General features: G+C 27.3%; 1 protein-coding gene across 1 annotated transcript; it reads right to left on the reverse strand.

Moving 5' to 3' along the window:
• Positions 1-9,632: 9,632 nt before the first annotated feature.
• LOC114186134 (transcription factor MYB15-like) lies at positions 9,633-13,851 on the reverse strand. Its single transcript, XM_028074163.2, has 3 exons — positions 13,639-13,851; positions 13,313-13,442; positions 9,633-10,360 (listed from the first exon to the last, which is right to left on the reverse strand). Exons 1-3 carry the CDS (start codon positions 13,769-13,771, stop codon positions 9,889-9,891), a joined length of 735 nt encoding a protein of 244 aa, XP_027929964.1. The 5' UTR covers positions 13,772-13,851; the 3' UTR covers positions 9,633-9,888.
• Between the last annotated feature and the right edge of the window lie 14,084 nt (positions 13,852-27,935).

A 27,935-nucleotide genomic window follows, 5' to 3' on the forward strand; every position in this document is an offset into this window, starting at 1 on the left:
ACTGCACAGCCCACGTGAAATTGAATGGAGATCCAAACTTTTTTGTTGCTTTATTAAAGAAATCTGTAATAGACAATTACTTTTGACACATTGGGCATAGGGATAGTGGACCACTATTTTGTTTTGGAGCACCACTTTTGTTGCTTTATTAAACTTTGTAGTGCTGTATTTAAAAATGTGGACCACTTTGTCTATTATGGAATACTTTAATGAATGCAATAGCAAGGACCACTTTTGTTGCTTTATTATACTTTGCAGTGCTGTATTTAAAAATGTGGACCACTTTCATATAACGCTCTAAATCTCTTGAATACTTTAATTGTCAAAAACAGGTGGAAAAACACGAATCATTTAGTTGTCAAAAACTTATTAAACACATTTATTTTATGCTAATGGCGAATTATATACACTGTCATCTATAAGAACATTTTTTTCTCTTAAGCTTAACCATTGCTTTTAGTTATATATCTGACAAAATATTCCAAAATCTATATAAAGTCCACTGATTGTAATTTGAATCCTCTGATTGTAATTTGAAACATACCAAATACAAAATGTTGTGGATCATAAATATTCTAGACCATAAATATCATTAGTAATACCAAAATGGAATCCAATACTCATATCATTAGTAATACCATTTTCATCAGTACAAACTAATTCCCCAGAAATACAATAACTAATTACAGTTTAACTTGAACAAAAACATAACCACAAATACAATTGAAAATGCCCACGACAGTACAAATAAAAGTTGCAGCAATTTCCCAAATGTTTTCTCTTTTTGCAATTTCCTTTTCAACTTCTCGTTTTTCTTAATCAAGTCCAGTATCAATTTCTCCTTTTCCAAACAAACTTCCTCTTCTTCAAATCGTTTTCCGGCGCCAGCTTCAAATTCCGATTCTCTACCTTCACCTTTACATTCCTCTTCATTAACCCATTCAAAATAATTACAATTTGAATTGGACTGCAAAAAAATTGAAACCATTACAACAGCCACCAAAGCAAGGTTGAGTAAAACAAATGCAATTTCTCACTTACCGCCCAATTTCGACATCTCCAAAATAACCTGCCCTTGTTCTTCACAGTACCTGCCTTTAGGAGCAACAATCGTTCCCCACACCCACACACTTTCGATGCTATTTCTGAACATGACATTGAGCTTTGAGAAATTTTCGAACCACTTTTCCTTTGCCTACATTCAATTCCGGAACTACCACTCTTCATCACCTACGTTTCCCCGCACCAAAGTGAACTGCTCAAGCTCCTCACCAACGATCCAATCTCACAATTCAAAATTTAGGGTTCCAAACATTACCCTCAGACCCTAAGACCCCTTTTAAAACACGTGGTTACTGTACCTGAGTGAAAGTGAAAAACGGGATCTTGACGTGGCACTCCGTCTGCCAGCTTTCTAATAAACTTAACGGAGTTAAAAAATGAGGACGAATTTCATGCGTTTCAGAACGTGAGGGACTTAAATAGCGCATCTTTTGAATGAGGGACGAAAACCAAAAATGGTCGATACTTGAGGGACCAAAAACATAATTAACCCTAAATTTTATTACGAAACAATGATATTTATTAGGGATGGCAATTAAGGCTTGGCCCGCGGGTCCGGCCCGCAGGCCCGTAGAAAAAAAACGCGGAGCGGGTCAGGATAGTGAACCCGTAGGCCCGCGTGGGCTCGACCCGCATAGGCCCGCGGTCCGCATGGGCTAGCCCACGCGGGCCGGCCCGCAAGCCGCATAAAATTAAAAAAAAAAACTTGCACTTGTGTATATTAATTATTTCTTTTATGAACTCTTGCATTAACATTTCAAATTTTTGTATAACTAGAAAAGACAAGTATTATGTAATTTTTAATGTGCTAAAATTTAAAGAATACATTGTGTATGTCATAATATGAATATGATGAAAATGTTGAATTATCAATTTATCTTCTAATTCCCCAAAGTCTTTACTTAATTTTGTGAACTTCTTAAAGTTTCCCAATTTTTAAACATTGAAAGTTTTATCATAAAAATTAAAAAAAATTAAAAAAAAAGCGGCCCGGCCCGTGGGCCAAGGAGTATGCGGGGCGGACCAGTATTTTCAGCCCGCATAAAGTATGCGGGGCGGGGCGGGCCAGCCCGTGTTGTGCGGGCCTTATGCGGGCCGGGCCTAAACGGGTCGGGCCGGCCCGCATTGCTACCCCTAATATTTATATGTTAAACATGTATGCAGATATTGAGGTACATGATTATTTGACACTAAAAGGTATATAAGATATTTCTTAATACTTACCACAATGAAATGTCTCATTAATAATCAATTTTAGTGGTCACAAGTTGTTAGTCACTAGTATAATCAATTTAGATATTAATTTACAAAATAAAAAATTATTAGTTATTAAAATAATCACTATATATTATAAATAAAAAATTATAATCGGTTTCTGAAGTTTAGTTACCAAAAAGAAGTGATCACTAAACATAAGCTACTATCGTTTTTCTTGAGAGGATTCACTTACCTGACCTATTATCAGGTTCTGAATTTAACACTAATGAGTCATGACCTCAACTCATTGATAAAATATTGACACCACTCTCAACCCAAAACTTTAAGGTAATGGATTGATGGATCTTTGTCCTTATATGATGCTCCATTTTCTCATTTCTATTAAATGTGAGACTTAGACTCACACTTGGATTTCCAACATTAATGACTTGTGTCTTAACCAACCAATTTTAGGAGAAAAATATGAGTCAAGAGGAATATATTCAAGAAAAAAGTGTGTAAATAATAGACTTAAAATATCATTTATTGACTTATCAATAGAAAATAAAATTAAAATAATTTAAAATGTATCATTTTAATTTTTAAAAAGGTCAAATAACTGTAAAAAAATTAATTAAAAAAAGTTGTCGTCAATTTTTTTCGAACGATTCAAAGTGAGTTATTTTTTTTCAAATTATTAGATTTTAAAAGCTGAAACATTAAAATAATAAATACCTGTTTTAAAAAGTACTTTCGAAGCAGCTTCATTTGGCATATAAATATGTAAATTTTGTTGCAACAAATTTAAAAATTTGAAATCAAGCTTACAAAAATGATAAATACGCTTAAAAAAGGTCATATAGGTCAGCACCAAAATAAGAGCTGGTTTTTCCTGCACCACCTTTTTGTTTTCCTGCACCCCATAAATTTCAATCTTCCGATTTTATCCTTTAGAAATATCTCATTAAAATTCCTAATTTCTCATTCTTTGTTTCTTCTTGCTCAGCTGAATCCCTTGCATCTCCCTCCATCATTTCCTTCGTTCTTCTTTCAAAATTTTAAAATTTTCAATTCAAAATATAATAGTATTTTTCTAGAATGAGTATTTAGGAAGCTTTTGAAATATCTTTCAAATTATTTAATTTAGAATATAAAAATAATTTTCAGATAGAATGTTTGGAAACGTTTCTGAATTCGGAAATACTTTTTGAAATATCCAATATAAAATGTAATTTTTTTTTCAGATTGAATATTTTTGAAGACATTTCAAAAAATACTTTCTAAAGCACTGAAAATAAAAAGAAAAAAGCAATATAATTTTAGTAAGGAATAATTTGGGTATTACAGGTTTTATGGGTGCCGAAAGAAAACTTGGAGTGCAGGAAGAAAATTCCTAAATAAGGTTCGGCTACTTAACCAACGTCTCAAATTCCCGGGTCTGAGAATCACGTCATGGAAAACAATCACCAAAAAAATAGTTGGTAATTTTTTGTAGAAAGTATAATAGTTAATATTACTGCACGTATTAACCGTAATCATAATATCTTAACTTATTATCTAGGTTTTTGTCCTTGTTTTTTTAAAAGGTGTCAAATTAGTTCTTCAATTTTTATTTTTATTTTTCAATTTAGTTTTGATTTTTCTAGAAGTAATTAAAGTTAGTTAATTTTTCACAAACGATGTTACATTAACAAAAAAAACTACAACTGACATTAACTTTAACACAGTTTTTGAAAAACCTAATGGCAAAAATCAAATTAAATCACTTTCAAAAAAATTAACCACAAATTAAAATGTGACACCGACTTTAACACAATTTGTGAAAAAGATTAATGGTAAGAATCAAATTGAATCACTTCCAAAAAAAATTAAGATCAAATTGGGATAAAAAAAATTCAAAAAACCAATTTGACCCTTCTTATAAAAAAATAAGGACCAAAAAAGTAATTTATCCTATTAACTATTATCTTAAGAATTATACAGCCTATATTATATCATCATTATCATCTAAGTATAGTTTTTCATTATCATCTCAATTTGAAGAGGGACCGTAACGTCCCATTTAAATATTTCGCGAAAATAAAGGAAACGTCACACAATAATAGTACTGAAGCGTAGTCCTGGGGTCTTTAACACAACCCCCACAACCTTGGGCACACCACGATGCCAACAGGAAACTAGATACAAGTCTAACAAAAGGGAAAAGAGTAGCACAACGTAAAACAATACATGGGCCATAGCCCTAACGAAAGCCATGCAGAAAAATAAAATCCAGACTTGAGAAAAAACTAAGCAGCGGAATCTCCACTTCCTTACTGACCACGAGAACCTCGCCCATCTGCTCCCATCAATTACATTGATGATCATCGCAAGAAAGAAGAGCCACATACAAGACAACCATACAATAAACAGGGTAAGCTAGAGCCAACAACATTCTCATCATACATTCAAACATAATTTCACCATCCAATATCCATACAACAACCAAACATGTTTTGACCCTTCAATCAATACACTACGACTCGACTCGACTCATCCGGATACGTATAACTTAGTCGGATTCAACGGATGCTTGCATTTGTGGTGGATACCTCTGCTCACCCCTGAGCTGCTCACCCCCGAGCTATGTGTTACAAGTGTTACGATGGATCAATTTTCCCTCACCACAAGGTTAGCCCTTAATGAATTTTAGGCCTCCTGCCACTCTCACCACAGGAGTCAGTCCGATCTAGGTGAGACTAACTGACTCCTCAGAGTGTCAGGATGCAACTTTACCTTGAATCCTTACCTAGTTATACAGATGGGGCACCACCATGGACACCCACTAACAGGGGCCATGGAATTACGTCCCGACCACTGAAGCGCGACCCTGAAAGTCTCACCTAGAGACCCCAAGGAATTATGCACTAACACAAACAAAAATACAATCATACAGTCAAAGAATATTCACCATGCAAAGGTACATTCATTACGTCAACCTTTAAAGTCGTTACCTTTCACATTTCCAGTTCCAATCCATTCAAACTCCTTATAATCCATTCATGCACATAGAATCCAACTCATCTAATTTTTATGCCACATTAATAACACCAATCTCATTTAGTTCACATGCCAAAACTCATACCAAACCCATCATTTGAATTTCATGAATCATGCTACGTATACATCATGCTTCATTATATACATGTCCCTCATCATAACATTCATACCCAACCAAAACAGATCATCCAGAAATAACAAAAATCCCAACACAGCATTGTCTCGCCCAACACCTCGCTCAGGCTGAGGGGCCTCGCTCAGGCGAGACGTGCTCGCTCAGGCGAGCTCCCCCTTCGCCTAGGCGAGGGCTCGAGAAAGGGAGCAGAAACACTCGCGGGATCTCGCTTAGGCGAGACCCCTCTCGCCTGGGCGAGATGCTCGTTCGCTCAAAACTCACAGTGGGTCGCCTGGGCGACCATTCGTGGGAAGAAGGCTTAGGCGAGCCTCTGTTAATCTCGCCTAGGCGAGACCAGCTCGCTTGGGCGAGTTTATCAGTGCCCGCCACTGTTTTCACCTGCAACAGACTCGAAGGCATATCTCAAGCAACAATCCCACCGTATCATACATCCATATCAACAGGCAAACACAAACAATCACCAACCACATAAATTAACAGACTCGCACCAAACAAACAGGAGGGTTCTAGCTTCTCTTACCTAGAAATAAGCTAGTAAAACGACCCGACACGCCCTCGATACCGAACGTACGAGCACAACAGCTCAAGGAACGAAAGAGATGGAGTAGGAAACAACTTCGAACTAGCTTGAAGACGGCAGGAACCTAACCCTAGCAGAACGTATTTTTGGCGCACGGGGAAAGATGACGACTACGTTTCTGAAAGTGAAAGAGAGTGTGGAATTAGGGCAACATGAAAGACTTTTATCCTATGGGCCGACCTTTAGGCCCATTACTGTAGGGCAACCCTTAAAAGGAAGCAGAAAAAAAAGGGGCCTTACAGGGACAAAATGTTCCATTTTAAAAAAAATTAGGACTAAATTGAACAAAAATAATGAATATTAGGACCAAATTTAATATAAAACATTGACTCTGACTCGTGACACAATCAGTGCTGAATTTACACATGGACAATTTTTAAAAAATTAAAAAAAAAACACGAAATGGTATGTGATAGTCATTGTTCATTACCGTTAATTATTTAAACGACGTTAGCAAAAAAAATGATCAAATTAAACAAAATTGACGAAAATTGAGACCTAGTTGAAAAAAAAAAAAAAATAATAATAATAATAATAGGACTAAAATATAAAACTGAACGAAAATTATGATTAAAAAGATATTTTAAGTTTTTTATTTTTATTAAGAAAGTAAGTTTAGATTACCCAAATAAATGGTATCCCTTTGGTAGGATGCTTGACATTGCCATATGAGATAAGGATGTGTATTTTTATTAAAGCAACATGAAACTCAATAAAAAAAATTTGTCAACTGATTTCTGGTGGGAAATTGCAAAACATGTTTGTCGAAGACTAAGATCGTTTAATAACATCACAGAAACCATTTCTGACTCTAAATATTCAATTGTCAAAATCTTTTTTCCCATTGTGAGCTCAATATTGAAATGATGATTGAGTTCAATATTCTAATACAACCATTTCAAATATGACAAAACAAATGATAGAGAAATTTGAAAGTCATCGGAGTGTTATCGAATGAAATTGAAGAATTTAGTTATTAAAACATAATATTTTGTCATCTTCAGATTCATTTTAAATCATTAAAACATGTTTTTCTTTCAATTTTTTATAATCAGCAAACATTAAATATAGAATTGAGAATTCATAAAAAGTTACTAACTAACTATAAATATTAATATATTTAAGTAACTTGCATAAATAGTATGAGTTCTATACTAATACATATCAATACCTCTATGATAATATGAAATCAACTAATGGAAATTTAATATTTGATAACTTGCTATAATTGTATTAGAATAACTAAAATAGATCTTGTAATTTCTCGAAGAGTTTGATATTTTAACCTTTTATTTTTCACTTTGGTCATAAACTTTTTTTTTTATTATTAACAATAAAAAACATATAGATAAAGAAGTACTTAGATTATTCTAACCCTTTTACATATAAAAAATAAAAAACATAAATAAATAAAACTAAAAAATAAAGTAACACTTATAACCTATTAAAAAAAAGATATAACATTATTCTACAAACAAAACATAACATAAACTTAAAAAATTCACTCAAATCATCGTCAACATCCTTTTCCACCACAAGCAATTTAAACCTATAAAAAAAAGTTTCGATTTTTTTTATTAATATTCTAAAATCAAATCATAGTACATTTCACAAACCCTACAAAATTTTAAATTACAATGAACATCATACAATTATAAAAATAGTATTATAGTGAGTCATCTTACACCTCAAATCTAAAATTGAAACAATTATCGGTATCTACCTAACTTTTTTTTTTCCTTCTCTGTATGTATGTAGATTAAACAAAAGTAAAATTATTCAAGGTTACAAAATTAATAGATGTTTTTATTTTTAAGAAATTTTAGTTATATTTAATTGTTTACTATTTAATATAATTTATTTATTTTTATATAATTATTATTTATAAAATTATAATTTGTTCCTTCCTTTGACATTTAATATTTGTTAATATCATTTTTTTATGATTTTTTTTATTTATAAAAATTATAAATTATTTATCTGATATTATAAATTACTTCAAATTGAAAACAATGAAACTCATATTCGTCTCACTCCTTTATCGTCCTTAATTATGAATAAAAAAACTAGAATATAATTACCAAAGTTTCTATATATAGTAGCATATAAACTAGAGAGTAGAAAGTTGTGGCGGATAAGGATGAAACGTACTCTTGTTGGATTGAAGAGAAAGGACAACAAGCCATGGAATACAGAACTCAAAGCTCTTATACATCTCTTTTATTCTCATTAGCTTCATGGCTACAATCACATTTCACAAATCAATGTCTGATTCCCATGCTAACTTCAACTGAATTTTCATTACCATTAAGAAAAGTTAATGTATACTTTAATTGAATCACAAGTTTTAAATATTAGTTTTATTATATTTGATTTTTATATTTAGATCTATAATTCACTTTGTTTTTTATATTTTTTTACTCAATTAAATTTTAATATTTATTAAATATAATTGATTTAATCTTTTAAGTTAAATTGACATTAATTTAGGTTTGAAATGTCAAATGTGTCAAAATATGATTTCATTTCTTATCTTACCGAATCCCTTTGATTTTATTTTTTGTGTTTTTTCTTCTTTTTCTACCTCCTGCGACTTTCAAAACATACATCTAATCCTTTTTATACCTAGTTAACTTTTATCTTATTGATATTTAATAATATCCTTATTCAATATTTGTATAATTATAATTTTTTTTATATTTGACATTGAAAAAATATGTATCTTAAAAAAATGAATCCTGTCACATTTATTATTTATAATATAATATTTCTTTTGTTATGATTTTTAATTTTTTATACAAAAAATTTAATTAATATTTAGAATAATAAACATACATATATATAGTGGTTATAGGATTTGATGAGACAAGAATTTCTTACTCATTAAAAATGTAAATAAATATTTCTTTAAAATAAATTTGAATTTTGTTGAGTTGTTTTATTGTCTTTATACGCTACAGTGTCTGTAAAATATATTTATTGACATTAATGATTTAAAATATATTAAAAAGAATTATAATATACAATAATTTTAATAATTTTAATGTTCAGCCCAAAAAAAAAAAATAGAAAATCTGGACAAATCAACACCCGTCTCATTTAATTTTCTTTCGTACTTCTATCTAACTAATGTAATTTAATCGATACTATTGATTGATCACGTGGATACGGTGCAAAATGTTAAAGGTATTAAATATATGTACTCTTGAAAAATTTTCATTATTTAATATACAAATATTAAATATTTTTAAATAAAATAAAATTTTCTATATAATTTATTTCGCTTATATAATATATAAGACAAAAAGTTGCTAACAAAATGATTTTGACTAGAACAACAAATCACTTAACTTTATTTGTAACAAATTTTAAAATGTGCAATCAATTTTCATGTTACAACATGTATAAACATTCACTTTATAATAGTAACACCATACATTCTTATTATTAATGCTCTAACTTGTATCTACTTTTAGATAAACTACTTTCTCATCAAAGTTTTTTTTTTCTCTCATTAATTTCTTCAAATCACATTAATATTGCAATTATGCATTGAATATTAAATAGATAACTTATCTCATATTACGTTTTCAATTATTTATTTAAGTTACTAATACTTGATAATAAAATTCAACTACAAATTAATAGTTAGAATAATTGTCACCCCTTCCATAATTTAAGATGTTAATAATTCTACAAATTTCTTATCCACATCGCACTTCATGCCACTAGTATTAATTAAGAAACACGAGAGACAACGACAACAGCGTACGTAGCAACCTTGAATTGAATCACTTTATTTTTCTCCGCCTTGAGACGGAAACTTTGATTTTTCAATGTTGGTCTCGTCATTCGTTAACTGTTTAGTATCTCCTCACGCATAGTATTCATTACTGTGACTCCAAAGTTCTATGTCAGAAACAGGGCTGAAGTAATCGGGTTCAGGCACCAAAATATCAGAAGAAAGGCACGATGTGTCAACCATATATGGTTCCAACAAGAAGCTTTCGTTCACAGGCTCTAGTTGGTATGCATCCACAAACGAAAAATCGTCATCCTCAGAAATTGTATCAAACTTTTTTTCTTTGGTACCAGTAGTTATAGAGAGTAGGGACGAGGATGTTGATGTTGATGTTGATGATGATGATGCTGTGCATGAATCGGTGGACTGAGAAGTTGGTGCAGTATTATTGCTAGGGTTTGGTACTTGTTCAGGTTGTGATTGATCCTTTGAGTGGGAAACTTGAGGTTTGAGAGGTTGATATCGTTTCTTGAGATTGGTGTGCCAATAATTCTTTATTTCATTGTCTGTTCTTCCTGGCAACTGAGCAGCTATGGCAGACCATCTGCATTAAGGAAGAAGGGAAATCAGACCTCAATAATCATCATCATCTATTCTAATGAATTAAAGGCTTCTATAACCTATCCTTCCTCTCCATGTTACAAAAATTATGTGTGATTAAAATTTTTAACAAATTTTTGTTCACAATTATTCTTCTAACAAAAATCATATAAACAAGACTTATTTCAAAATATTGTTCATGGAAATTATTTAAATTAGACAAGAATAATAAATTTTTGTTTTTAATTTTCAAATAATGTCATTTTAGGCATGATCATGCATTTTGAGATGTTAAACTGATATTTTAAAGTTCATCAATCATTTATTATTACAAAAAAATTATTAATATAAGCAAATTAATACATATTATGAAAATAATCTAAAGAAATAAAATAAAGTAAAATATTAAACCACTATATACTATTCTCTAAAAATCAAAATTAAATTACCTAACTTATTAACACAATGATCTCATTCACGAGAAACATGATAAATTTTAAATTGTATATGCTTATAAGGATACCAACACCGTATTATCTCCCTTCAAAAACTCTAAGAAACCATTCGTTGTTGATCCAAATAACTATTACAAGTCAAAAAAGAATCACTTTTGTTTTTAATTTGTATTGAAATATTTTTATTTTTCAATCAATATAAAAAACATCTTAGTGTCTCGTAAATAATATCAAGAAAAATGAAAAAAAGAGGAATTATAATAAAAAATATAATACAATAAGAACATAGATTAATACATGGTCTGTATTTTTCAAATTTGGAAGACTAATAAAATCATTTTGATTCCATAATTTATATTCCTTAAAAGATCAACCACAAATTTTAAAAAAAAGAGGGGCAAGAATATTAAAAAATATACCAAAATCTTTGTAAGAGAAGAGTACAATTATTCTAATATTTAAAATAAGAAATGAGAAATAAAATATTTATTGCTTCCACTCATCTCCTGGGTGTCTTTTGTTTGGAAGTAAAGTGCAATTAAAAAGTAATTGGTAGAGAAAAATTGAAAAAAAAATCTCTGTTTAGTAGAAAAATTGACAGAATAACGTATTTCAAATATTTAAATCAGGTCACTGTATACTTTATAAATCAATGAAATTTGGTCCTTCCTTAATGATTTATCCAACTTGGTACATCTAATATGTAGACATTTTGTTTTGTGATAACATCATGACATCAAAATATATTCAGCTTAATTATTACTTTTTTTTTTTTGTTTAGTTATTAACACAAATAGCTTACAAAAATGATATTGTATGACTAGACATTTTCATGACTTTAGAATTCCTTTTCTCGTTAGAGCCATGTCACTTCAATTCCTTTATATCACAATAATTTGTTTTCACTAAAACTAGTACGAGACTAGTGCTTAATCACTGGGCCGTTTTGTACTAAATAATTTTAATAAAAAAATTATTATTTAAATATAGGTGTTTTTTTAATATTTAATTTTAATTTTAATTTTATTGTGTATTCTAGATATAGAACATACTGTAGGTCAATTATGGTTAAGTTAACTTCCTTTTTTAAAATATGTTTTCATGGGATACTTAAAAATAAGGTTTTGTTTCATTTTTTGAATAAAAATATTTAAACGTATAATGTTTTGCATTTAAAAAAATATTTAAACTGTGAGTTAAAATAGATATAGAAATATTTCGATGAATATATAAAAGTTAGTAGCTTTAATAATAATTTCTACATATTGTTACGTTATAAATATATCAAAATTAAATATGAAAAGTGATTTAAAGTTATAATTTAGATTTTCTTAATATAAAATATAGTTTTGGATTTTTTCAATTTTATTATAGGTGTATATTAGTTGCTAGGACTAACTTTAATTAACTAGTAGTAGGACCATAGTCTATTGATTTGAATTCAAAAAGTTGATTTAAATGATTAGGACTCGGATATCAAATTTCCCATGTACTATAATATAGAAATAAACTATAATTAGGTAAAATAAATTATATACAAGTGATTTAACATTAGCTTAATTTCTATTAACATGTCATTTATCTATAAAACTTATATTAATAATTTGTAGCTTAACATTATGATCATTTAGACATTAATTGAGAATTATCTTAGCATAATGCATTTTTGGTACATTAAATATTAATATAATATAATATTACAGAAAACTTCCACTAAATATTGACACTTTATATTTTATTAGCTTCAATTCAAAAATTCTTCCCTAAACCCTAATCCATGACAATCTTTTAAACAGCTTTGCACATTTAAAAATATGACATAAACCTAAATAACTGATTATCGGGTATCAAAACTTCAAGAACTAATTATCTAACATCAATATTGGACCTAATTATTAATATAGCCAACACACGTGGAGAGTTTCTGTTGAATATATAATATCAATTACAGAATTTGAAATTAAATAGATGAGTGGAAAATTCTAAATTTAAAGCTCTTATGAATATTTTGGGCAACGTTTTGTGTGCAAGTTTTCTGTTTTATGTTTTTCACGTTCTCTGTGTAAAACAAGGGTTAATACTCCTGGGACCTTTATATGTATCATTGTCCTATTGCTGAAAAGAAAAGGTTCATATAGTAAGTTAAATGTGACTACTGTGGAAATGTACACGTGATGACAATTTATATTAAAGGAACAACATCTTAAAAATGCATGCAGAGAAGCATTTAATTGGCTGAAACTATAATCAGAGCTTCTTTTCAAGATGTTCTCAAAGTTGTACCGTGAATCCTCAATACACGTAACTCCAACCGTTATAGGGTAATTAAAGTCTGAGTTATGAAGTTGTTGTCGTTTCTTATAGTCCAAAATGGGACCCTCAAAATTTTGACGAGTTTGTGAAAGTAATAGAAACCATATATAAAAATTATATCGTTATTGCAATAATCTTCTGAAAAGAAAACCTGCATTTTATTTACTCCACTTCCCCAATTCATATACCTGTTACCGAGACTTTGGAGAAGTTTGATAATGGTTTCCTCTTCTTCTTTAGTGTAGTTTCCTCTTTTGATATTTGGTCTTAAGTAATTCAGCCACCTTAGCCTGCAACTTTTTCCACACCTCTCAAGACCTGAAAAATGAATCAAGTGACAGCACCAGATTCATTAGGTTTACATAGTCGACATTAATTAGGTTTGTGCAACATTACAGGGAATTTTGTTTGAAATGAAAATTTGATTCACTAGAAAACATATCGTAGTTTCTGATACGATGATGATGATGATGATTGAGAATGAAAAATAAAAGATTTAGAGATTTTGAGGTACCTGCAAACTGGGGGAGTAGGTTCCAATTCCAGTGACCGTATCTGGTAACATAAGCGATCAATTTTTTATCTTCCTCTGGGGTCCATGTTCCTTTCCTAAGGCCACTTTTTTCAGAATTAGTGTTTTTCACCATCTCTATAACTATGTATGATCGATCAGTGAAAATCTGATTGAGAAAAGAGTGATTGAGAAAAGAAGAGAACCAAGCCTGATTTTTCTTTGGCTATATCTCTACCAAAACTTTGCAGATACTGACCTATATATATACCAACGATTCATTCAAAATCAGGGTCCACGTAGATTTGATATCTTTCGAGATGATCACTGTTTTGTGACGTGAGTAATACAATGTTATATGAACCAATTTATACATACAAATTCAAATTTGTTCTCTCTATGCAAATTTATTTCATGTAAAATTTCTATTACACAACATTAAAATATTAATCACATGACTCATAGTTTCAGTTTCAGTTCATCACCATAGATCAGGATCGAAGCGGTGTATACCTGAAAAGAAAATTTTGTACCATGTACATAATTTAAATGCCTTTAAATATGATATCTTTTATAGAAATATAAATTAAACATTTTAACTAAAAATTACAGTACTTAATTTATTATCATAAAAATTAAAAATTGTATTTATGATTATCATAATTCTATCATCTTAGTTAAAAATATATATAAACCGTATTTAACCATCTTTCCTTGATTTGTGCTACTTTTATGGTATGAGAAAAACAAATTTTCGATTGATTAGCAAGTCCATAAATTTTACTGGTGATTATTCTTATTAAAAATTTAAGTGTGAGTCTAAGTTTCATATAATTTAGAAATAAGAAAGTAGAACACTATATAAAGATAAAGATTTATAAACTCATTATGTGGTTAGGCTTAGGTCTTATTGGTGTCTATCTTTCCAGTAAGACTTCCTCAAATTCATATAAAATATTATAATAATACTTTCAATTCAAAACTTTAAAACAATAAATTATGAGTGATCATTTTATTTATATATTATTCATGTTATTTATTTTTAAAATGATAGAGTTTCAACTTACTTGAATTTCTAACTCAAATTGATGTAAAGGAATTACTTTCAGTTTAGTAGTAAAATGTCCTGAAAGAAATGCGATGAGTAATTTCCGAATTCAAAGTTCCATAAATTATTGTCCATTTTTCATGTTCTTATGTCCTTCACTTATTATTAATTTGGGTTAGTGAGCTATAGTTTCCACTTGGAGAAACATGTTTTTACCGACAACGAGATTGCTCCTCTTTTCTTGGAAGGAGCAAGGACGTTTACTTTGTTTCCTAAAAGACAAAGAAAAGCTTCTCCTTAAGCTTATGCCAAGTACCTCAATATCCTTTCTTCACATCTTTCTATTTCCTTCACATAACTTTGTTAACCGTTATAATTAAACCTTTTTATTCTTATAATTGTAACAGATTTTATAAATGTTTTAACGTCCTTTAAATATTATTCTTGTAAACAAAAATACATCTCAAACTAATGTAATTAAATATAACACGTTAGTTAAGGTTATTATTAAGAAAATATCATTATATAAAATAAAATTTGCAAGATATAATTTTAAACTGTATAAAAGAAATTATAAATATATAATTTTTTTATCAGAAAATGTTAATCATTAGTTGTTATTAATCCACAATCTCTAAGTCACGAACTTTTTCTCTTTTTTTTTTCCCTTCCATCTAACTATTCTTTATTTCATCCTAAAGTGTATCTCTCTGGAAAAAATATATTTTTATATTTATTTATACTCCTTTTAGAAATCTGAGATCATAGGTTTCTTAATCTTTGAACATATTAAATGTTAGAGTAGGTAATAATTGATTGCTTAATATAGCCCCACCAGTAAGAATTTAGTGTCACAATTAAACTTTTTTTTTTCTTGGATTCTAATTAAGATAAAGTGTTTGGTATGACGGAAAGCGGGCTCATTATTTTTAGTCAATTTTTTCAACTAAAATAGAAAACTAATTTAAAGTATTAATTTTTTATTATTACATATTATCTAAAAATTATAAGTAATATTTAAGTTAAATTATTAAATTTATAAATAAATCTTTGACTGGAATAATTTAATATATAAATATAATAATTATATTAATTCATCCAACTAAAAATATTGATTAATCAGTTAAAAATTTAAAAAATAGGTATATAATTAAGTATATTTCTTAATATATATATATATATATATATAATAAAGTTTTAAAAAATACTTGTTCGTTAAGACTTTCAACTTGTTTAACTATATGACACAGATCAACTTATTTCGTCGTCCTATCTTTTTGTGGGATGGATGGTCTATTTTGCCATCCTAAGAGGTGTTAATAAGTCAAAACTTTTAAAATTCCAATAACTTAGTTTTGAATTGGGAATGTGTGTTCTTTTGTAGGAAGGGTGATAAATTACTCTAATAATTGAGATGCAATTCATTATTCATCTAACTTATGGTTCACGTGCAAGTTGTTGTGGTATTAATCTAAAGTGAGATTCTTATGTGTGTGACTTATATATATATATATATATATATATATATATATATATATATATATATATATATATATATATATATATATATATATATATATAATATATTATTTAGTTTTTTACTTTTGTAACACCTGAGTTTTATTTTAAGATAAACTCTAAATGAACAAAGAATAAAAAATTTATATTTTTTATTGAATTCAAATTACATATAATCTTGTTGAGGAACTTGCAGTTTAAGGATTTTTATATATTAATCAATTTTAAGGTTTGTGTAAGTGATTTTAATCCGTAATAAATTACTGTATTGTTTTCTTCTTACATTTGGTAGTTGGTTAGGAGGGAATGATGTTGGTGTAAGGTTTAAGCCTTGACTGAACAGCAATATTTTTGTTGTTGTGTTTTAAATGTTACGGGAAGCTTTTGAGCTAGTAAGCATGTTTCATTCAAGTAAGGGGAGTTGTTTGCATTTATTCATTCAATCGATTACTTAAATGTACGAAGAATATATCTTATGGTGTTAGATTGTTTATGTGTGTATAGAGGTTGACAAATGTATAACACTTGTGATTTCTAAAATAAAATTAGTATGTATGGTAATCATAATCCATTTGTAGATTATTTTCACTATAAACGATTATTCAAATGAGATTAAAGTGTTTTGCAATATTGATTTCATTGAAATTTTCTTTGTTTAGTCGAAAGTTGGTGCTTTCAAAACTTGATATCACTAAAGTTGTGGTTCACCGCTCAAGTAATGCCAAAATAGTGTGCAATCACTTGTAAAAAATGTGAATTACTATGTAGATAGATTACGATTATACAAAAAATCGTACTTTATGTTCAAGCGATGGCATTTTTGAAATTATTAATAAACAATAGACTAAATTTAAGTTAAAATTGTAGTTTGTTTCACTATAAACTATGGTAAGTGAACTGTATATTATAGTGAGATAAGCTATGGTTAAATCATCGTTATAAAATCAACTTTGATTATGTCCTTTTTCATTTTGTTTAACAACAGTTGGTTCTGATTTGTAGATTTTATTTTTTTACTTTTAACAATGGTTATAATTTGTAACTATTGTAATTTTCAATTTTTTAATGATGGTTTGAAACTGTCGTGAATTCTGCTGACTTTTGACAACAACTCATATAATAACGATGCAAAAGTCATCTTTATAACTTGAATTTAACTCTCATTAAAAGCAATTTGTACAATAGTGTATACATATCCTCCTTGTTCGCATCTTCATACCTGTTTCGATACATATCCCCACTTTCATCACATCTTCATACTTGTCTCAATACTTAAATTGCTAAATCATCCCATATATTAATCTCTTAGTATTTGGTATCGTATCCTTTTTCTTTTCTTTTACTACACATTTTTCTTCATCTCTTCTAATTGTTTTACTTTATTTATATCCACAAAATTCATTCACATTTATGTGGTACTTTTCCTATTATCACAATCATGATTACACTTTTTTTTTCTTTTTGTGTAATTATATTCAAATGGTGTATTATCAATTTTAGTTAATCAAATGGTGTATTTATCAATTTCTTTTTGTGGGTTGTCATACAAGTATGCAAAGCAGTTTTCTTTTTTTTTTTTATAGAGAAAGTTTGGATGCAGTGGGGTTATGATGATCGATGATTATAAAAAGTAAAAGAGGCTTCCTTTTTGATTTTGCACTTACGTATTTAGTATGAATTATAGGAAGTTTTCAATTGATATCATGATAATATATTACATATAGAAATATGTCTACATGGAAGGAATTAAAGTAATAAAATATTAGTATATTAAGTTAGTTACTGTTGGGTATTATTATATTGTAACATACATAGATTATTACCTAACTTTATATGGATATTATTTATATCTTGATTGATGATATTCTGTTTTGGTTTTTAGGTAATATTTATGATCTAAGGTTTTAACGTTCAAAGATTGTTAGTTATATTTTATAGGAATGAGTTGGATATAAAAGTTACTTGGGTTGAAAATTGGCAGAGTATCTTTTATTTTATTTTAACTGAAATGTTTAACGTTTTTAGATAATTGTTCGTTTTGTGGGTTTCTCTTCTTTTTCTTGTTAATGAGGGGTTCTTTTTGTAAGAATTGTGAATTTAAGATAAAAAGGAAGGGTCCTGTGATTGGAGTGAGAGGCTTGGTGTCGTGTTAAATTCCTTATTATGGTTGGCATTTAATAAATTTCTATTTATACTTTGTAAGTTTGGCAACTTCAGGGAAAGCTTTAAGTAGCGAAAATGTTTTCTTCGTATTGTATGTTAAACTTCCAAGTTGGAATAGATACATGGAATTAACTATATTCTCGATAATTAAAATACTTAACGTATTTAATGTGGCTTAGTTTCGTAACTTATCCTTCTCTTTATTTACTCGGCGGTAGAATAATCATAAATTTTGAATTTTGGAACTTGTGGCGCCGACGGCATGTTAAGACTGTTAGGCAGTGTATAGTACAATTTCGCTTGGTGGCGCTTAGACAGCGCCAGGTAATAGTGCAGGGGCAAGGGTCCATTGCAGATGGATTTGCATGGATGAGTTTGATGGCTTGGTCAGGGATATGCTGGATTAGTTACGAGCGGGGAGGTTCGTAACGGAGATTTGAGATGTGTGATTGATCAGGCGGGGAGGTCCGTATCTGTTGTACTCTTGTGTGGGGATACGAGCGGGGAGGTTTGTATGTTCCGTGCTCACACTTGAGGCTACTATGAGCGGGGAGGCTCATAGTAGGTGTTCACGCATGTTGGACTACGAACGGGCAGGTTCGTAGAGTTGGACTACGGGCGGGGAGGTCCGTAGAGTTGGACCACGAGCGGGTAGGTTCGTGGGAGCATGATAATCCCTAAGGACCAAGGTGTTGAATGGATCTTTCTCATATAGGTTATGAGATTGGGGTATAATGTTATAAAAATGTCAATAAACTAAAATTGACTAAGTTAGATTGGGTGAGGGTCAATTCTTATTATCTTATTATTTGTATAATTTTTCTTTCTCAGCTCACCCTTGCTTGTTTGTGTGTTTGTGTTTGGCGATGATCACGTGACTTGTTACGTGGGAGCAGACGTGAATTCAGGTGATCATGCTGATGCTTAGCAAGAGCGGGGCTACCGATGAGGGATTTTCTTTATGCTATGCTTTCCTACCTTTTGTAATAGACATTATGATGTTTTATCCATTATGAACTTGTAATAAAGATGAGACAGTACGAATGGATTATAGCGAGACAAGTTTGAAATTTCCCGCGTTTGAGAATTTATTGTAATGTTTGATTTTCTTAAAGTATATTTTGTGAAAAATCAGTTTTATCTAGTAATATCCATCTGGGGTGTTACAATTACACTTTTTTTTTTATTTTTGTGTAATTATATTCAAATAGTGTATTATCAATTTCAGTTAATCAAATGGTTTTTAGTACTAACATTTGATTATTTATACTGCTTTTAATTTTTTTTTACATGAGAATGTTTGACTTTCTCTATTTCAATTATTTAATCTTGGAAACCCTTCATTTACTAGGTGAATTTAAAAAGGGCTTATTTTTAATCATTTTGATCTTTAATTTTGTTTCATTTGTAAAAATTTTTGTTTTACTCAAATAATTTTTATTATCTTTCAATGGTTCGACTAGTTCAATAGTTGGGAGTTTTATAACATCTCCAAGGTAGTTTTTATCTTTTCATATCCATAATTGTATATGTTTTCTTCTTGTGCAATTTAATTCTATAGTATCATTTATAGGATACTCACATTTAATTATTTTTACATCTTTTTAATATTTTTATTTGTTATTTTTGTATCATGTAGAATATTGTTTTAATGATTTTTATATAATGATTTTTATTTTTTAACTCATCCTTATAAATTTAATTTTACTTTCGTAAATGTATAAAGACATCTCATTTTACTATAGTGTAATAATTCAATGTCATTATCATAATATTTAAAAGATGAAATATTTATGTCTAAATTTGTATTATACTTAGTTTAATTTTTTTATGTGTGATTTAATTTAAGTAGTGTATTATAATATTTATTAATATTAAAAAAAATATTCCATAATAATTTAAAGAAACGAAATATATAGATATTTGAAATATTTTTAAACTTGAATATTTATTTTTTTATAATTCTCTTAAAATATCTTTTAACTTTACAACTTTATTTCATTAACATTTTCAAAATTAATGTATATTTTTATTGTTATGAAATTTTATTTATGTTTAATTGCGTAATATTTTATATAATTCTAGTTATTTCATTTTAATTAAATGGTTATTTGGTATTTTTATTTTAAATTTATATAATTATTATTTATCTTTAAATATTTGACATTAAATATATTTTTTTAATATTAAATATTTTATAATATTATATTTTTTTTTTATTTTTTATAAAATTTAATTAATTAATATTAAAATAGGAAGAATACGGACGTAAACACCCATATGAATGTAATCATCCCGGGTAGAGACGAGGATGAAAATTTCTAACAAATTTTAGTTTGGAAATGGAAATAGAATGTTGAAACTCGTTTTATATATATATAAATTAACGTTTTTATTTTAGGTTGAACAGATATCTTATTAATATAAATAATGTGCTTAATTAATTATGGTAATTATTTTTATAGTGGACGTTGTAGGTACTGATTACACGTAATAAATTTCCGGGTTAAAAAAATCAAGGTTTGCAAAGCAAATTTTTTTGAATGTTTTTCTATTGTTTTCTTGGTAAATATTGATGCCGCTTGCCTTTTCGTTTTAGCCAACTTAACATGATCTTGATTGTTTGACATTTGTTTTTTTTTTTCTTTTATATGCAAAAAAATATATCCTCATAAAACATATGATTATTGAGGGATGAGACGTGGATGTCATTTTTTCGTAGTGATGCTAAATAGTAGTATATGTTTATTTGTATATTTTATTATTATGATTATTAATATTATTATCTTTGTTATTCAACTACTACTATTATTATTTTTATAAAATAATGTTATATAATTTGAAATTTTAGAATATGACAACGATGTGATGGAATGTACACAAGTTTCCTTATCTCATCTTCATTTTAATTTTGAAATTCATATAATTTATGTATATAATTTTTGTCTCATTTTAACTTTTATCAAATAATAGGTGTAGTTATATTATAGAAATTTTCTTACTATTTTAATATGAATTAACTAATTTTTACAATAAAAAAATCATAAAAAGGGAAATATAATATTATAAATATTCATCATAAAAAAATGTATTCAATATAAAATATTTAGACAGAAATGATAGCTGTATAAACTTTAAACTAAAATACTAAATAATGATTAGATAAAAAAATTATATAAAATATTAAAAAATTACACATAAATAAAAATTCATAATAATAAGAACATTGAATAATTTTGAAAACATTAATTAAACAAAATTGAAAAATATTTTAAAAAAATCAAATTTAAATATATTTCAAATATTTTTTAAATTATAATAAAATCTCTTTTTTATACGTTAACAAAACTTATAATATACTACATAAGGAAAATCACACGTAAAAAAAATTATTAAACTAATAATAACTGAAATTTAGATACAAACCTTTTATTTTTTAAATTTCATCACAATAATATTAAATTATTATATTATGATAAATGAAATGTCTTCGTAGAATTACGCAGTACAAATTACATTTATGATAATCAATTAAAAAATAAAATCATATAAAAAATCATTAAAATCATATTCTACATTATTAGAAGACAACAAATAAAAATATTAAAAAGAAATAAAAATTATCAAACATGTTTTCTAGAAACAATTTGATATATCATTAAATAAAATTGCACAAGTAAAAATGTATATGTATAATTAAGAATATGATAAGATAGCAAATATTTTAGAGATTTGAAAAAAAAAATCTCTAGATATTAAACTAGTTTAACTATTGAGACACAGTGAAAATTGTTCAAGCAAAACAAAAAATTATTCAAATGAAATAAAAATTAAGAATGAAAGAATAACAAATATTTTTCTATATTATATAATAAAAGAATGATTTATGCCATTAAACACTTGAAATCTTAAAATTAAGAGCACCAAACATTCTCATGTGACACAAATAAATAAAAATAAAAACTGAAAAGAGGTATAAATAATCAAATTACCTAAAAACTATTTTACTCACTATAATTTGATAACATATCATTTAAACATAACTACACAAAGCAAAAATGTGTAATTAAAATTGTGATAAGAAAATAAGTACCATAGAGATGTGAGTAAATTTTGTGGATATAGAACAAGACAAGCAATTAGAATAGAAGAAGAAAAAATGTGTAGCAAAAGAAAAAATGATTAAAAAACTAAATATTGAGAAAATTATAAATAAACGAGAACAATTATGTAAGTGGAAATAGATATTGAACCAGATATAGAAACGAGAATAAGACAAATGCATTATCACGCGTATCCAATCAATTTAAGATTCTCTATCAAAACATGAACGAGTTCAAACGATTCTATTTGCTGTCCCAATCTAGTTGGATATCTTTGAACCATTTAAGATATTAAACCATATAAAGTTGTTATATTTTGTATATAATTGAGTGGCAGTTAAACTAATAACAATGATCTGTATATCTTTTTTTCCGTTCATTTGTTTTTAAGGATAATTTAAGTTTTTTTTAAATAAGAAAATAAAAATTAAAAAAACTAATATTGTCTACAAATTTGAGAATAATAGATAAATAAAATAAAAATATTTAAAACAAATGTAATGTAATAGTTAAGAAACAAGAGAAAAATTCCATCATATATTACAAATTAATATAAATTATTAAAAATATAAAGTAGTATAAAAAAATTGCATAGTATAAGATTAAAAAAATTAAAATGCTAATAATAAAAATATAAACAGGAACCTTATAACTTGTTCAAGTCTTTACTAATTAAAAAATATTTTTATAAAAATAAAAAATACGCTAATTTCTTAAAGTAAACTATTTAAACTGTTTTAATTTTTAATCATCAATTTTAAAATTATTTAATTAGTTTTTTTCAACCACTTACGTAGTGAGTGGGATTATTTAAACTTAATCAGTACTTTTGTTGTAATAAATGACAACTTTCATCATGTATTGCAGAATGTTCTTTAATTTTAAGGGTTAAGCGGATAGGTAACCTGATACCGGTTCATCGTTTTAATTAAAGAGGTTGTTCTCTCTTTAAGTGGAAAGTGATTTTTGGAAACGAGAAGAGAGATAAAATATATAATTAAATAGAATAATGATATTTTAACTCACTTTTTTGGACCCACTTTTAACTCACCACTTTTATCATTTTTAGATTATGTTATTGGTCCCTTAAATTTTAGTGAATTTTGGAATTAGTTTATTTTTAAAATTTTATACCAATTTAGTTCTTTATTTTTAGAAATATGTGAATTTAGTCATTCTTACTAAATTTTGTTAGGTTTATTTGATATTTTAAACGCATTTTATAATAATATTTGAGTTAACATTGAAGTGAGAAAATATATTAAATGGTGTAAACAATTCAAATACTATGAAATGCGGTTGAAATGTCATATAAACTTAACAAAATTTGGTTAAAAGGACTAAATTCACACATTTTTAAAGATGAATGACTAAATTGATCAAAATTTTTGAAGATGGACTAATTCCAAATTTCACTGAATACAGAAAAAAACTCTATGGAAAAATGGTGGTTCAATTCTAAGTTACTTAATAGGAAGTTCGAATACAGGTGTTAATTAAGTAAATCAATGGAGAGTCTTGGTCCTATTAAGAATACCAGTTTAAGCGAAGAACCCAAAATTTTAACTGATATATATAAAAAATTTCAGAAGTGGATGATTGTGATAATTCTAGTTATAATTCTTTTGATTATTTAGTAGGTGTCGATAACATACAGAGTTTCCTATCTGATAAAACTTTTTTAGTTAGGAATAATAAGAAGAACAGTTATTCCAAAAGAAAAAAACGTATTTAACCCTAAAATATATAATTTGTTTTTTATATTTTACAAACTAGTTTGAAAAGTGGAATTTTAAATTATTCAATACACATTTATTTAAGATTGTAATTTAAATATATTAACATCGTAAAAAGTGTCGCTTACATATTGGAATCCATTTGTTACATAATTATTTTTAGAGATTAATGTATATATGTACACATATTATAATAATCATAAAATATATATATATATATATATATATATATATATATATATATATATTCAAAACTAAACTTTACATTCTTTTCAGTTTCTGTTTATTTTTTAAACTTAAACAACCGTTGATTTTTAAAAAGTTAAACAACCCCACAAACTAAAAAAAAGTTATTTTGGAGAAATAGATTTATTACAAAAAAAAAAGGTTATATAACAAATAGGTTTATTATAAAGAAATTAAAACTTAAGAACTTTGAAAAGATATTTTAAATAAACAAAATAATAAAATTTAAGATTCATTTCAAAATAAAATATTGATATTTCACATTTAGCCACTCTCTTTTTATACCTCTATATATATATATATTGTTAAATTTTATTTGAATATTTAAATTTAACTAATATTTATTTTTGTAAATTTTAATTTTAAAATATATATTTTTAAAATAGAATATATTTTATTTAAAGAAAAATATTTAGAAAAAAAAAATTAATTACAACCGCTTTAAATATTATGTAATTCAAAATTCAAAATTTATTGATATTTCTCGTTCAAATACAAGATAAAAGTTATTTATAAAGAGTTGTATTAAATATAATGGTAATTAGGGGTAACAAAAAGATCAACCTGACCGATTTGTGGCCCGGTCGCTCTTGACCTATAAGAGATTAGGTCGATGGACTGGCCTTCCAGTATATATTTTTTTATGTTTTATATATATATATATATATATATATATATATTTAAAATATATTTAATCATATAAATATTTTTTAAAATTTGAATTGATTAATTAATATTTTTAATTAACTAAATGAAAATAATTATTATATTTACATATTAAATTATTATATTATAATTTATATATTTACATATTTATAAAAATATAATTTTTTTAATCATTTGAATTTTAATTTTTAACTTAAAAGTAAAATGAATTAACAGATAAAAACACACTGATTCACTTTTGACTTATCAATTTAAGAAATTAGATAAATCAAACTAGAATAGATTAACGGATTAAAAATTATAACCTACCCATCCCATTTTAGCAGACCAACGAAGGATCACAATATATTTTAACATCCCTGATTGTAATTGATAAGATAGAACAGGATCAGAAGACATGCACACCAACCAAGAAGAAGGTCCAACAACAAAAGTTTCATGTTAAGGTCGTATACGTTCAAACAAAACGGAAGAAGCAAAATTCAGAGTTCTCTCATCTTAGTTAAAGATAAAAAGGTGTTTTAAAATTGGTTTAAGGTCCATTCAGAAAAGTATGGGGATGTATAACCCAGAAGTTATTGCTCACTGGTTTCTGCTTGACCAAGAAATCAAGAATGAAGGAAAAGATAATTAATTACAATTAAGGAAATGGGCCATGCTTTCTACAGTTTGCATGACAAAAAAACTCCCATCCCAACCATACTTAATATTAAGCATTCATTACGCCGGTAGAGTGAAAGAGACTGCAAAAATTGTAGGAACCTCTCCTTAATAAAATCGTACTTGATGCAGTTACGCATTACGTTATTCCTGCGGCTCAAAATATAATACATATTAATCCACCATAATACACGTGCTAAACATGTTCTGTCTAAAATGTACCAGTCCACTATAATACACGAAAACATGTTTTTGATTTTTTCGAGACACTCAGTAATGGACAGTTTTTGGGATCATGATACTGGAAGATGAACATGGACAACCTACGTCTAACCATACCATCTAATCAACAAAACTCTGTCACATACACGAAAATAAGGGCCATTGTCGTCTCTCCAAACACTTAATTTTAAATTGGGATGTGTTTTAAATGAAAATGTACAAAATTATCTCAAGTTTAAACACACGTTGTATCACTTGTAAGTTCGGCTAACATATGTTCAAGTTTACATAATTTAAATGCGTCTTCTCGCGTAAAAAATATTGTTTAAGAAGAAATATTTCTCATGATATCTATCCAACTTAAATAATTCAACATCACTTATCCATTTTACGTATATTTATCATAGGGTCCCTTGAAATCTTGTGTTCTTCATTAAAACTACATTGAAAATAAGTGAATAATAAAATAAAATTCTAACACGGCCTAAAAATATCAAACACATCATTAGAAACATACATCACTATTTTGTTTTTCAGTTTTAATCATAAGTACGAGCAAGAAAACATTACATGCATGCAAATAAACATAACAATTAATACACTAGAAAGAAATTCATTAAATATCAACCAATTTAAAAATATTAAATAAATATTAATTATATTGATTAAATTAGAGCTATTTCAATTATTACTTATCTTCTTCTGAATTGAATTTGAGATTTGGGAGTAGCCGTGGTCCATTCTTCAGGTCTTTTTTCTTTCTTTTCTATTCTCTTGGGTTATCCGACAGCTATTTTTCCTTTATTTTCTTCACTTCTTTGTCATTGTCTTCTAGCACCAATTTTTCGGTGAAATCGCCGATCAGTCACCGTCATTTCTGCTGAGCAATTTCTCCTAACAATATTGTTTTTGTGCTCAAGTTATCTTCCCACTTTACATTTCACCATTGCTTATTTCTCTTCTTTCCTCTCATATTTGTCTCAAATTTCAACTTGTAATATATATATATATATATATATATATATATATATATATATATATATATATATATATATATATATATATATATATATATATGATTTCTCTTTTTGTGTCCACATTTTAAAATATTAATTTTACCCTTTAAATATAATAATTTATTATTTTAAAATTAATTGTTACTTTTACAAGTTTTTTATAAAATTGGTTATTTGTGCTTCTTTTCTTCTTTTTTATTTATTAATGGTGATTCTTTCGTATGTTCTGATATATTTCACTTCATTTTTAATAAATATAATTTTAGTTTATATATTAACTTAATAACATTACAATATTATCACCTACTAATATAATATCATGCATATTTAAAAAATGCATACACACAGACATGATAGTACCTATATTTACGCTAATATATATATATATATATATATATATATATATATATATATATTCTCTTTCTATTTCTATTTTTAGAATTGACATGTTTAAACAATTTGGAAAATATATTTATGGGGGAAGGAATGTAGGTTTTAGGTAGCAAGTAGAATCCTATTCATTGTCTTTGCTTATGCATTGGAGATGACATTGCCATTGAATTACTCAATATTTGCGACATACCTTGATAACAAATATCCTTAGCAGACCTAGTACAATGCAGTGCACTGATGAAGGTATAGCTAATAGAGGAGTACCTATAAATTTTAGGCACATGAAAACTCAATGCGACACCCTATTAAAAATTGTTAATAGTAATAATACAGTTGTTGAAAAAAAAAATGATGGTTGTATAAAGTTTCGTTTAAATGAACTTTATTTTCAAAAACGTATACACAGTCATCTTTCCAATATTATCAAACATTGTAAGCATTTTTAATTTCTCCTTTCTTTTATGTAAATTATGTTTTCTTTTTTACTTCTTTTTACTTTTTCTAGTTGGGATGACTACTTGTATTAAAA

This window comes from Vigna unguiculata, chromosome 5, assembly GCF_037176805.1.
Source record: "Vigna unguiculata cultivar grain cowpea cultivar isolate G323 ecotype 2 chromosome 5, ASM3717680v1, whole genome shotgun sequence".
Lineage (NCBI taxonomy): Eukaryota > Viridiplantae > Streptophyta > Magnoliopsida > Fabales > Fabaceae > Vigna > Vigna unguiculata.

Bases quoted from the DNA above. Each gene is read 5' to 3' on its own strand.
- LOC114186134 (XM_028074163.2), bottom strand. From the start codon at position 13,771: ATGGTGAAAAACACTAATTCTGAAAAAAGTGGCCTTAGGAAAGGAACA. The intron at 13,443-13,638 runs GTACCTCAAAAT...TTCATTTTTCAG, and splicing joins CCTACTCCCCCAGTTTGCAG to GTCTTGAGAGGTGTGGAAAA. The intron at 10,361-13,312 runs GTATATGAATTG...TCCTTAATGCAG, and splicing joins CTCCAAAGTCTCGGTAACAG to ATGGTCTGCCATAGCTGCTC.